At 34.2% G+C, this 14,324-nt stretch overlaps 1 protein-coding gene across 1 annotated transcript; it reads left to right on the forward strand.

Annotated features, from left to right (window-relative positions):
• Nucleotides 1-652: 652 nt before the first annotated feature.
• On the forward strand, nucleotides 653-8,825 carry LOC147511005 (exocyst complex component SEC6-like). Its single transcript, XM_086602858.1, has 8 exons — nucleotides 653-691; nucleotides 2,900-2,978; nucleotides 4,349-4,418; nucleotides 7,131-7,218; nucleotides 7,303-7,392; nucleotides 7,601-7,717; nucleotides 7,985-8,047; nucleotides 8,395-8,825. Coding segments are annotated over exons 3-8 (492 nt in total). The 5' UTR covers nucleotides 653-691; nucleotides 2,900-2,978; nucleotides 4,349-4,416; the 3' UTR covers nucleotides 8,527-8,825.
• Nucleotides 8,826-14,324: the final 5,499 nt, after the last annotated feature.

Raw genomic sequence — 14,324 nt, forward strand, 5'->3', positions numbered from 1 at the left:
TTGGAGTTCCTCAGGTGAGTCTTTAGAAATGTGATAGGCAAATTTTTCTATATAAAGGTGAGAGAATTTGAAACTAATTAAACCTTACTCTATTTTCTCTCTCTTTTCTCTCAAAACTTTCTTCTTCATTAGCAATAATATATTTTACTAAATATGTGTGAACCTGGGGGGGGGGGGCTTGTGGCCTATATTGCCCCTCGGGTGATGTCCCTTAGAACTCTAACAACATGTTTGTTGAGATTTTCTTTTATCAATAATTGATTCACATCTCACGCAACTTGGAATCATTAATAATGCATAGGATATTTGTTTAAACGTAGAATATTTGTCATTAGCACAACCTCCATATACTTTAGTTTGTAATGTTACATTTGTCTTGATCATAAGGGAGACCTATATTCTTTTAAAGCAAGATCAAGTATAATATGATCTCTTTTTAGCTACAAACAATTAAACAGACAAGTCATCTTTTCCTATTACCTCGAAAGTATTTTCTAGTCGGATTTAGTTGCACTAAGCCTATAAAGTTGGTCACACCTCCCTTAACAAGTATTCCGATATTGTCATGTCGCCTTTTTCTTACTTCCTCCCTGATTTTTTACAAGTACTTGTAGGCTGTAGCCCATATCAACTATTTTTTTCCAAAGTTAATTTTGAGGACACTTGCAAAGGATTTCTCGAGGTGGCAAAGGTCCATGTTAATTGTTCATTTTCTTTTTATCTTTGGCTAATGTCATTAAATAAGGGTCGTCGTATAGGCACCCCTTATTTTACCCAGGGCTGCCCACACCCTAAACAAAACCATACAGACCCCAAAACTAAACAGGCATCACTTAAGATTTAAAAAAAATTAAAAAAGAAATTGGTTAATTTTGATTAGTTTTCTTTTGTCTCCCATTGAATTTAACTAATGAGCCTTTCAAATGTTCATAAATTCCATAATTGTAATCATCTTCCGTTAAATTGAATCAATAGGTATCTTCAAATGCTATATAAATTTTGTAAAACACTTTAGCTTTGATTTCAGATGTTGATAAAGTTAGGAAAAGGTCCTTGCTTTGATTTGTAAATATTGAGATTTGTTTGCTTTTGTGTCGGGGTACCTCCAAAGTTTGATAATTTTATGAGTTTAATAATCTTCCATTAATTTAATTTCATAAAAGTTTCTTACTTTGATTTTGAAAATTATTAAAAAGTACTTCAAAGATTATTGTTTTGATTCCAAATGTGAATAAATCCTATAAAAGATAGTTGTTTTTATTCATAATTATAAGACTTGTTTGTTTTTGCATTTGGCATGGGTAGGCGCTTAAATAAATATTTTGACGTTTTTAACTTGTTAAGTATTACTTCAACTTCCATATTCCTATGGGATTTCCTCCCCTTCCCACCCAATTAATAATGCCATAACGTCTCAATGAATTAAAAGTGGACCTACAAAATGAATAAGATTTGATTTTTGGTGGATATGATCTCGTCACACCATGGAGATCATGCTTGGAAAAAGTTACTTCATATGAAAACCTTATCGAAAGAGTTGAGAAATTGTGGGTTCCTTGACACATGAACTACATAAAATAATAATAATAATAATAATAATAATAATAAAGATGTTATGAATGTCTAAATGAGCTGATTTTACTGAGAATGATCCCCAGTTGAGGAGATCATTCCCACTGCTGTATCTAATAAATAATCTTTTAGGTCCACTTTTTGGAAATTACGTAGAGTGTGTTTGCGTGTGTGTTGGTTGTTTGAGAGACTTGGGGGGGGGGGGGAGAGCTCAAATTCATTGTGAGCTTTATTTCGTGCTCAGTCTTCAAGTAGCTCATCGAGCGTGGGTTCAGATTGTTCTGAACTATAAGTTCATATTCAGTCACAGGTTCCTGAGTTTGGTTGCAATTGTTTTGTGTAGAAGCTTGAATTAAACACAAGCTAGAGATAATTTAGCATAAAAAGAGTAGAATTCAGACTTTTTAAAATACAAGTAGCTTGTGAGCTTCTCGAGTTTGAGCACCCAGTTTTAAAACGCGTGCTCAGACTTAGCCGCTTTTATTAAACGAGGGAGTTCGAAATAGTGAGTTGCTCACAAGCTACTCAGCTTGATGACCAGCCCGGTGGTGGAGGGTGGGGGTAATCGAAAATTTCCCTGTTAAATTTTGACTAGCCCCCTGGGAAACTGATTTATTTCTGTTGCTCTTCTTTATTTATTTTTTTATATTTTCCGGTGTAACCCCTCAAGTCCAATGTTTAGAGTGTGCTCACATGCTAGCACGTGCTTAGTTAAATGAACAATAATACCATTTAACTACCAAAAGGACAATAAAAGAAAATGAATGAAAAAAGGAGGTTCTCCTTCATCACAACTGTTAGAGAAACCCTTTCCCACTGGAGTGGTTCCCTCCTACTATTAGGGCAGCTATTCCTCTACAAAATCAAGGCAGTTTACCTATCATCTCTGTCGCCTTCCAGGTGGAATTCATTACTTTCTCATTGCTTCTCCAAGCCATTCATTCAGCCATGCTAAAAACCTCTTAATTTCCTCAACCCCTATCAATGATTGGTAGGAGTTTCTGGTCAATAGCTGTTTCCACTTTTCCATCTCCTCTGATTAGGTAACATGATATGTACATAAATGCACAGCATCCAACAACACATTGATGCATAGTTTCATTTGTTTCGATGCTTAATGTACCTGTTGAGTCCTTATTTTGTAGACAGACAATTTGGTATTACATTGTATCCTTTTAGGGGTATTTTTCATGTTAAAGTAGCACCTCTTTTTAGTTTGCATTCACATGAATATCACATAGCATTAAATTATTTTTCATATTATCTTAGACACTTTCCTGTTTCTAGTGCTCATATCGTAGTATTAGCATTTATATCATGGTGGCAGGAAGCTGTGCATCAAACTGTTAGTGTTATCTTTGAAGACCCTGGAGTGCAAGAGTTATTGGCTAAGCTTTACCAGAAAGGTACATTACTTCCGCTACCATTGTTTTTGTCAGTAATATTAAATTAAATAAAGAAGAAGCAAAAATCAATACAACCATAAGAGAAGGGGTTAACATGCATCTGCATGGTAACTAAGATGTCCTAGTTAGGTCAGAAATGAAAAGGTTTGAAGCTGGATACATTTTACTGATTCTTCTATATGTTTAAATACATGAGAAAATGTGCTCTACAAGCAACACTAAAAGGTAACAAATAGAATATATTAAGAAATATTTTGGAGGAATAATTGAGCTGGCTTTATGCTCCCCCGCAAATGGCAGTTATGGATGGGCGAGTTTGGACAGAAGTCATGGCCGTGGTCGGTCATCTTATCAACATAAGGACCAACTGTACACCATGACTCCTCAAAGTTATATGGTTGGAAGCCAAGGAGGTAGCACTAAGATTGTCACAGTAAAAAGTAAAAACGGAACGAATTGGTTGATGGAAGTCTTGAATAAGGTAATCCAAACAGTACATTGTTCTGACTAGCAAAAGGTAGAACAAGTGACCATGTCCGATTATTTAATAATGCAATAAGTGACTATTGGATTGCCAGCCCCACGAACAATGAGAGTGACGGCTTGTATGGTAGTCCTTGGCCTGGAGAACCCTTCAGATACCTGAGAACATGAATGTTATCCTCCCAGTGTGGCTTGCGAGGTGCACGCTTGAACATGCTAATCAAACTCATAATCTCATCTCATCTTTCCAACCATTTTTCCTGTACCCACCAACATCGTCAAATATTTTTCACAGTTCAGCATCAAGCTCCACAGTAGAGTCCATAGGAGTATCAACTAGTTTTGAACTAAGCAATAGTCTTTGAAAGCAAATCTATTACGTATTCCCTCTGTGATATGTAAGATGCATATACCAGTGAACGATTACACCACACATAGAATTAGCCAGAAGGTAAGTACTAAGATGAAAAGACTCCATTTCAACCCAGAGAAGCGCAAAAGCAATTAACAGTCATAGTTACTTGTAACCTTTGGCAATTTTGATACCTCTTCTCCTTTCTCGTCTTTTGGATCCCTCACTGTTACCAAGACCACTCATTTTTAAACCATCTCTAGGTTTCCTCCAATCAAAGACCAAAGGAGAGACCAATTTCAAACCAGGAGGGATTGATGTAAGGACACATTCGAGTATGATGTCATAAGCTGGATCGCATTTACTTTGTTGTACTATATTCTCTATTTTGTTTTTGTTCAGCAAGTTATTTTATTCGTATTGAAAAGTCTTGGCCTCTCAATCATCATCTGACTCAGACATTGAGAAACAATTCTAATTGGGGATTTTATTTTTCCGTTTATTGTACTATATCCTCTCTTTCTTAAATTTTCAGATTGGTTAGAGGCGTTGGTTACAGAGTATCTTGTTGAAACTTTTGATGACTATTTTTTAGATGCAAAGATGTAAGTTTTTCTTAATTGTATATTTTCGTAACAGGACTTGATATGTGACCTTGATTCTTTTGTTTTTCTTTATTTCTCCTAGATATCATCAATCACATTTAGTGTTATGTCAGACATCTTTTATTTCCTGTGATTAGTGTATCACATTAGTAAAAAAAAAAAAAAAAAAAAAAAAAAATTATAGTATTGTTAATAGAGAATAAAGTTTGGAGAGAAAAGAGAGAAAAAGAGGATCTGACCTTAGTTGGTTTCGCATATATAAGAAAATATTCAAGTTTTACGTAATATAAACTCGGTCGGGGTTCTGCAGTCCTTAAATCCCCTTTGGGAGATGTCCCCTTAGAACTCTAAAAACGTTAATTCATTATCCCCGAATAAATTGTATGTACTAGACATTTTGCAATACATTTCAGTAGAATACTAGGGACCTAAATATGGCTAATTTCAATTGCATTGTTGCTTCCACAAGTTTTGAGAAGTGAAGCCCCCTCCTCTTGTTACAATATGTTTGCTGTAGCTTATATGTGTTTTAGAGGCTTCAGAGTGTTAGTTCGGGTGATCACATATGGGACCTCAATGCTTGCCCCCTTTACCCTTATAATCCATATATGTTCTAGTTTTCTTCTCAAATCTCCTATATCATGACAGGTTCTGAGATTAGAATTACTTCTGCACCTTTGGTCTGGAAAAAAACGAGTTTGTCCATTTGACTTCAACCTATTGACCATGACATTGAGCAGGAGTGAGAGGTGAATTCTGTAGAAAAGTTCCCAGTATTCAGAGCACCTATACATGTTAGCTATCAACTAGAGTTCATTATTTTCTTTTCAGGCTATCAACGTAAACCTATAAACCTATATTTATTTATCAAGAAAGCTAGAAACTTATTAATAGAAGTATTGTAGTGTGTATCCAAAAAATTTGGAGTGTCATTTCATAATTTTGGACAGGGTTCACCCCAAATCCTCTGGAGCCAACAGTCGTTGTTGGACCTGTGCTCCTAATAGGTTATCTTGTTACTGGGCGTCCACATGACAGCATGTTATTGTGCCCATTATCCGAGTAAGGCTGCATTTGGCATTGTTGAGATTGTAAAGTGCTCTTTCCTTTGAATTTATACGTTACACCGAATTAAGTTCCATACATTATTGAGCTATAATGCGTAACTCCAAAAACCTATTTCCAAGAAGCTTGAATAATAAAAATTTAGAAAATTTCCTTTGGACATCAAGTCATACATCATTGGTATTAGGAACGGAGATATTGCATGCTCCGCAAGTTCCAAATCTTGGAAGAAAAGTACTTCAGTGTTTCAGCAATGTGTCTAAATTTCTTCAGAATAGGGTATAATAACATTGTCACCCTCTTGAGATTGTTTGAATATTTTACATTTTCAAATGAATAAGATTTAGACAGATTTCAAACCCTTACTTCAGGTGTAATATTCAAATCTCAAATCTGTTCATCTAAAGAGAAAAAAGAGAAATCTGAGGAAATTACTTTCAAACATCCTATTAAACATAATGAACACATGAGAAACCCTTCTTCTAATGTTGTCGACCTGTTGGAGTTATTATTTTTCATTATTATTATTATTATTTTGAAGAAATTAGAAGGGTTAAGGCTACCCTAACCTGTATTAATGAACTCGTTTATAAACACAACATAATGTGTCCTCCCACTATACATTGTAAGCATTCACTTAGTGGAGGGGTGAAAAACATAACACAATCATCAACAAAACAAGAGGACTTAGCTAACAGGTCAGGTGCCTTGTTAGTTTCTCTGAATACATGGTGAATATTACAAGAAAGTAAGAGAATTTTCCTTCTAATAGATTCACAGATGTTGGAGCAGTACCAGGGGTGGGGGAACCATTTGTTATCCGCACTGCCAACATAGAATCTGAACATATCTCCACCCTACCACATCCAATTTTTAATCAACCATCCAGTCCCACTTCAATAGCTCTCAGTTCTTGAAGGAGGACAGACTTGTTACTATTACTACTTACATAGGCAAGAATGACAGCTCCTCATGGTCCCTAATCATGCCACCATATCCTGAGCTAGGAGTTACAGAGCCATCTGTATTGAGTTTGACAGTGCTTTTAATGGGCTTGACCCACTTACATGCAGGCCTATGTTGTTGAGAAGCACTCTACTGCTCACAGAATCTGGCACTTGGAGTACTCGCTCAAGTCCAGCATAATCTTCTTCTGAAGCAGAGTAGCTGCCATAACCTTGGCCTCTTTCAATCCATAATGCATACTCAGTAGCACACACGAACACCTTCATACTGTCAATATCAATGGATTTACCTGTGCTTCTTGAGAAAATTGACTATCACTCGTGATTAGAGTTCAACACTATTTTACCATAGCCTAGTTTTGCCTTGATACCAGCCCACACCTTTTTGGTATAGGAACAAAGAATAAGCGCTTTGAGTTTTCTTTGGCTTGACCACGAAAACAACAAGATGAATGATTCAGTAATTTATTCTTGACCATCCTGTCTTGTGTAAGAAGGCTACCTGAGAAAAGCTGCCAGCACACAAAAGAATGTCTGTGAACTACTAGTTTGCCCCAAACTAGTCACACTTCTACAATGCGACATGCTGTGTGTTTTACTTAGAGTTATATTTTGTCTGGATTGTGGGACACTTTTGTTAGAGCTGAATTATATACTCACTGCTTTAACTTTTTGCCTCAAGGTACATCGAAGAAAGATCATTTAGGAGGTTTGTTGAGGCTTGCCTGGAGGAAACAGTGGTCCGTTATGTTGATCATCTCCTTACTCAGGTACGAACTAGAGGAGATACCTTTCTGTCGTACATGTGAATTCTCTGTACCATCTTCCTTTCTTTATGTTGTTTTTGTGTGTAGAGGAACTACATAAAGGAAGAAACGATAGAGCGGATGAGGCTAGATGAAGAGGTTCTCATGGACTTTTTTAGGGAGTATATTAATGTTTCTGTAAGTAATACTCCGATACTTCTAATATCTTCTCAGCTTGAAGCATATCACAATCCCCTCATTCTAACCCCCCGTACTCTCCTAGAATACAGTTATGGGTTTTGTTAACGTCTTAACGGTATTGATTGCAACTTTTCAGAACATTTTTGGCATGCTTTTCTCTACATCTTATGCAACTTTTGCTGTCTTTTTTATGAATCTTGTGCAGAAAGTGGAAAACAGGGTGCAAATTTTGAGTGATTTAAGAGAGCTTGCATCAGCTCAGAGCCTGGACACATTTACACTCATCTATACAAATATTCTTGAACACCAGCCTGACTGCCCTGTGAGTAACACTGTCAGATTGTCAACTTGATTTGCCTTTCTTCTGTAATCTCAGTATGCCATGCAGTATGCACTAGCATCTCAAAGTGTATAGTACCATGGTTTTTAAATCAAAATGATACAAATACAGGGTTGGCCAATGATATTAATTCAGTAATTTGGATATTGCCTGCATGGTATAAGTATATGGTGCTGTCCCATTAGGCCCAAAATACACTTGTACCTTGACTTTTTGGTCATGTATCCGTCTCTGCTTTATACCTTGCAGCATGAGGTCGTTGAGAAGCTTGTGGGACTGCGAGAGGGCATACCAAGAAAGGATGCCAAGGAGGTAAGCATTACTAGCCGTGAGTAGAGTAGATTGAAGTTGCCACAGTAAAAACTTAAATGAGAATGCTTATTGTTAAAACACGAAGCAGCCTTCAAAATTCTCCAGATATTACATGGTGTTGCTTGCCTTGGACCATATTGTCTTTTTTTTTTGTCACATTGACTATTGAATCCAATCAGACTTAAGTTCACTGTAATCTAAAAGTGTTTTGACCATAACAGTAAAGAATTATTAACTCTATGTCCTGCCACAATGCTTGGGGTACTTTTTTCATACTTTTTACATTAGGAACTTGAGTGACTTCTTTTTGAAGTTTGTGCTGAATATTTTGATCCCCTTGCGAGCAGGTTGTACAAGAGTGCAAGGAAATTTATGAGAACTCCCTTGTAGATGGTAACCCTCCGAAGGCTGGTTTTGTCTTCCCAAAGGTGAAATGCCTCTCACATTCTAAAGGATCCCTATGGAGGAAGCTAACTTAGTTTTGTTGCACCGGAACAATCTGCATGCTCTTCTTTCTCATCATGATCTTGAAGGGAATTACTAACTCTCATAATGATCTTGCACCGGAACATATTTTGGTTTTGTTTTTCGTATTCGTTTGATTTTTTTTTTCTTTCAATTTTAGGTATATTACATTGTTATTGGATAGATTTGATGTCCATTATTCTTGTCTGTATCTGTACTATCCTACGAGGAATGAGTGCTAACTTGCAATAGTAACCACGACTTCCACCCCAAAATCGCCCTCTTGGGCGTTAATATCATTTTCATTGCTATCTTTCAGAACTTTTATATATCCCAACATTTTAGAACTATGGAAGCAAACAGCAAGTACCCACTTTCCATAGAAATATACAGGAAGAGATATGTAGTGATGCCTTGTGTATTTTGTTTTCAATTATTAGAGGAACACGCGAACGTGCAGTGCAGACCCACTACTGTTTTATAGGTAGTCTCGCTTTATAGGATACTGCGAGTGGCTTGATATCATGTTCGTTTTAGTACCAGAGTGGGAACTAGCGGAAGATCTCAGCTTCTAAACGCCGTGGACAAAGATGATAGCGAATATTGTCGTACGAGCGTATAAGCCATTTTGTTCAATAGCGCCTTCTCAAGTTCCTACAAGAAGAAAAAATGATCTCTTTTGCCTGCTAATGGGTTGGGTGTTTGTATTTCCTGGCAACTTGATGTTTCCTCATAGAGAGTCGTGGCAAAAAATTGGCAGAGGAAGTCCAGCTTAAGTGCTTAACTGAATGGTTCGAACACTCACATTACTCTTGACTAGGAATTCAAAATGGCAAAAGAGTCAGATCTTAAATGTATACACCGTCGGATTTGTCACCAATTAGTCATTCATTCAGATCCCATTTCATCATTTGTCCAGAAGTGTGATGTGATTGTCATGCATAAATAAACTCTCACACTTCTTTAGATATATATTATAGTTGTACTCTCTAGGCTCTATTTTTTGAACATTCACAGAGTCTCTAATATTTGTAAAATATATATTATAGTTGTACTCTCTCGGCTCTATTTTTTGAACATTCACAGAGTCTCTAATATTTGTAAAATTCTTTGGCTAATTATGAAAAAGTAGGAGACTAATATGGAAAAATCAGATAATTTGAGCACTCACATCGACTCCAGTTTTTTCTAAACTCTATTTCGACTCTAAAACTCTTACGCCACAAAGAATAGTTTTCACACTAATCTTAGGTGAAATTTAACATAACAAAGTTTCTTTCTAGAAAAAGACAATGAAATATCGAAGGAAAAAATGAATTGAGTTGAGTTGCCTGAACATTTACTTTCTACATTTATTAACCTCACATGTGACTAGGACAAAAAAGGAAAAATAAAAGTCAACTAATCATAAAATAAGTAACAGTGTATACTCAAAACTAAGTGTACACCCAAAACTAAGCGGACAACATGAAACTAAGTGTACACCCAATACTACATGAAACTAAACTCAACGAACAATTAATGGGAAACCGAAAACTGGATGCAAATGCATCGAACTAACTTCAAATAATATTTAATGGAAAATCGAAAACTTGATGCAAATGAAAACACTAACTAATCTTAAAAAGTAATTAATGGGAAATTGGACTATGGATACAACTGCATTAAACTAACCTTAAAGAATAATTAACGGGAAATCAAAACTTGGATGTAAATACATCAAATTAATATAAAAAAAATAATTGTCGGGAAATCGAAAACTGGTTGGAAATGCATTGAACTAACCCTCAATGATTAAATTAATGAAAAATTGAAAACTAGATGCAACTGCATTGAACTAACATCAAAGAAAAAGTAACTATAAATTGGGAACATGATGCAAATGCGTAGAACTAATCTTAAATAATAATTAATGGGAAATTGGAAACCGGATGCAACTACATTGAACTAATCTCAAAAAATAAACTGGATGCAAATGCATTGAACTAACCTCAAGAAATAATTAATTAAAAAATTGAAAACGGGTGCAAATTCATTAAACTAACCTCAAACAATAATTAACGGAAAATCGGACATTATATGCAAATGCAACCTTATCGAATAATAAAGAAGAAATAAAAAACTGGATGCAAATGCATTAAAATAATCTCAAAGAATAATTAACGGGAAATCAAATATTAGATGCAAATGAATTGAACTGACCTCGAAGAACAATTAATAGGAAATTAGATGTAAATGCATTGATCTAACCTCAAAATATAAATAACGGGAAATCAGAAACTAAATGCAACTGCATCGAACTAACATAAAATAAATAAATAACGGAATTGAAAATCAGAAACTGGATGCAAATGCATTGAACTAACCTCAAAACATAGTTGTGTTATATGTTGTGGGAATGTCTCAATAAATATAGTTTTGCATTTAAAATAGTGTTTATCTTATCTATTTTCGTATGATTGGGAACGCCTTACTATTCAAGTAGCTTCAATGAACTTCGCCTTATTAGGCAATCTCACAAAACTTCAATCAAACTTCTATTATTAAACAACAAAATGAAGTTGAAATGTTTTATCAAGGGTGAGTTTTTTTTTTTTTTAAATGGATAGCGGGGTTTCCATGTTATAAGAAATTTGGATGAGTGATCAGTATAATATTCATATATAATAGTTCTGTATATATAGTTGCAAATATTTTTCAGAATAATTAATATAACATCACACGTTCGTAGATAATCTTTGAAGATCCTACATAGTGAGTCATGTATAATTTAAAGAATAATTAACGGGAAATCGGGAACTGGATAATTTCTTATGACGATCCCACATAGTAAATGAAACATAATTTATTTTTATGTCCTGTTTGAAGTTGGTATTACACACCACATTGGATAATTAAAAGAAAATCGGAAACTAGATTCAAATACATTGAACTGAGCTTAAAGAGTAATTAATAGGAAATCGAAAACTTTATGCAAATACAATAAACCAGACTCAAAAAGTAATTAACTAAAAATCGGAAACTGGATGTACCTGCATTAAACTAATGTCAGAGAATAACTAGCGAGAAATTATAAATTGGATGCAAATCCTTTAAAAATATTTAACGGGAATTGGAAACGGTATGCAAATACATCAAACAAACTTCAAATAATAATTAACAGAAAATCGGAAACTGGATGCAAATGCATTGAACTAATCTCAACAAATAATTAACAGAAAATCAAAAACCGAATGCAATTGCGTTGAACTAACCTCATAGAATAATTGGCGGGAAATCAGAAATTAGATGCAAATGTATTGAAATAACCTCAAAGAATAGTTAACGAAAAATCAGAAACCGGATGTAATTGCATCGAACTAACCTCAAAGTATAAATAATCAAAAACTAGATGCAGATATATTGAACTAACGTCAAAGAGTTATTAACGGAAAGTCATAAACTGTATGCAAATGCAATGAACTAATCTCAAAGACTAATTAACGAAACATCGAAAAATGGATGCAATTGCACTGAACTAATCTCAATGAATAATTAACGGGATATCATAAATTTGATGCAACTACATTGAACTAACCTCAAAAAATAATTAATGGGAAATCGAAAACTTGATGTAAATGCATTGAACTAACCTCAAAGAACAATTAACTAGAAATCGAAAATTGGATGCAACTACATTGAGCTAACCTCAAAAAATAATTAACAAAAAATCAGAAACTGGATGCAACTGCATTAAACTAAAATAAGAGATTAACTAATGGTAAATTAGAAATTGGATGCAATATCTTGAGAAATATTTAACGGGAAATCAGAAACTTGATACAAATGCATTGAAATAACTTCAAAGAATAGTTAACAAGAAATTAGAAATCAGATGTAACTGGTCAAACTAACTTCAAAGCATAAATAACCATAAGTTTGAAACTAGATGCAAATGCATTGAACATCGAACTAACCTCTAAAAATAATTAACTGAAAATCAGAAATTAGATGCAAATGTATTGAACTAATATGAAAGAGTAATTAATGAGAAATTGGAACCTGGATGGAAATGCAATGAACTAATCTCAAAAACTAATTAACGAAATATCGAAAACTGGATGCAACAGTACTAAATTAACCTTAATGAATAACTAAGGAGAATTCATAAACTTGATGCAACTGCACTGAATTAACCTCAAAGAATAATTAACGGAAAATCAGAAACTTGATGCAATTGCATTGAACTAACCTCAAAGAATAATTAATCGGAAATCGGAAACTAGATGCAATAACTACATTGAACTAACCTCAATGAATAATTAACAGAAAATCGGAAACTTGATGTAAATGCATTGAACTAACCTCAAAACATATTTCTATTATTTGTAGGGGGAATATAATGTCTCGACAAGTATAGTTTTACATTTTAAATTGTGTTTATTATAATTATTTTATTATGATTGAGAGTGTCTTGCTATTCAAGTAGTTTCAATATCATCTTCGCCACATTGAGCATTCTCATCAAACTTCAATTATTAAACCTAACTAGATTTTTGGACCCGTTCAACGAACGGGGACCGTTTTTATATATTTTTTTTCATTTTATTATTAGGTATCAAAAATCTCACAATCATTAAAAGAATGCAATCTGCATATTATAAGATTGTAGAAGATGCACAAAATACATATGAAGTAAACAATTGTGCAAATTAATACTCAATAACACAAATCTTATGTCATATGGTCATATTTGATTTCATGAAGATGGACAAACCAACTCATGCAGCACTTCAGAAGACGTAATATTACTCGAATTTTTTACCCTTCAGCCTTCCATGTGTAGTTAAGATTCCCTCCAAAGCAGAATACATCAAGACATACGTTAGTGCTGTAGTATAGTTATTGTACGCACCGAATCTTCCTATTGATCGCGAGCCGCATAAATCTTGACCTTACAACTTAGTAGAAATATGAAAAATAGTTAAACATTTTTTTTTGCAATGGCCAGATTATTATAGTATAGCCATAAAGTTATAGCAATCTTATAACCAAAAAAATAGTGAATCAACAAAATAAAACTTAACTTAATCAATGCAGGAAGAACTGTAGAAGCAAACGTTAACATAAAACCCCCATCAAAATATATCAAACCAAGAACTCAATACTACAAACATTTTTTTTCCAAAATAATTTCTTTCAAGTTTTCCAGAAAATGGATATTTTAAGCATTAATTTTAATTAAACTCAATATATATATTGCAACAATTGTGATGCAGAAAGGACATAATATATATATTGTTTCTCATAGAATTGTGAAGCTATTCAAGTCCAAGGTATTCAAGTCCAAGGAAACAATTCATAATTAGAATATGAAATTTTAAGCGTCTTGTTGAAGAAAAGCAAAAAATACTGACGGAGCAAACAATATTAAACTTTTCTCTAGTTTAGATATAGCTACAAATAATACTCCTTCCTAAGATGTTAACAAATCTGCTACCCTACGTGTGTCCCTATAAAACAATGTACCCAATGGAGATGCAATTATCATGGTAACATGGCTTCTATGCTATTGAAATTCAATCAAGGACTGTGAGAAGTATACATGAATATATATATCATTGCTCCTACAAGAATATGGGTATATCATTTTATCAGATCTAGTAAGAATGGTGAGAACCAAGTGATAATGGTGCTCAAAAGAATGGTATATGGTATGTAGCATTCCAAATAATGGATGATATATAATATGTGTCATCCTTACTTTGGCAGTCCAAAACTTCTAGTGAGAACCAAGTAATAATGGGGCTCAACAGGATGTTATATAATATGT

The sequence above is a fragment of the Coptis chinensis genome, chromosome 3 (assembly GCF_015680905.1).
Source record: "Coptis chinensis isolate HL-2020 chromosome 3, ASM1568090v1, whole genome shotgun sequence".
Taxonomy (NCBI): Eukaryota; Viridiplantae; Streptophyta; class Magnoliopsida; order Ranunculales; family Ranunculaceae; genus Coptis; species Coptis chinensis.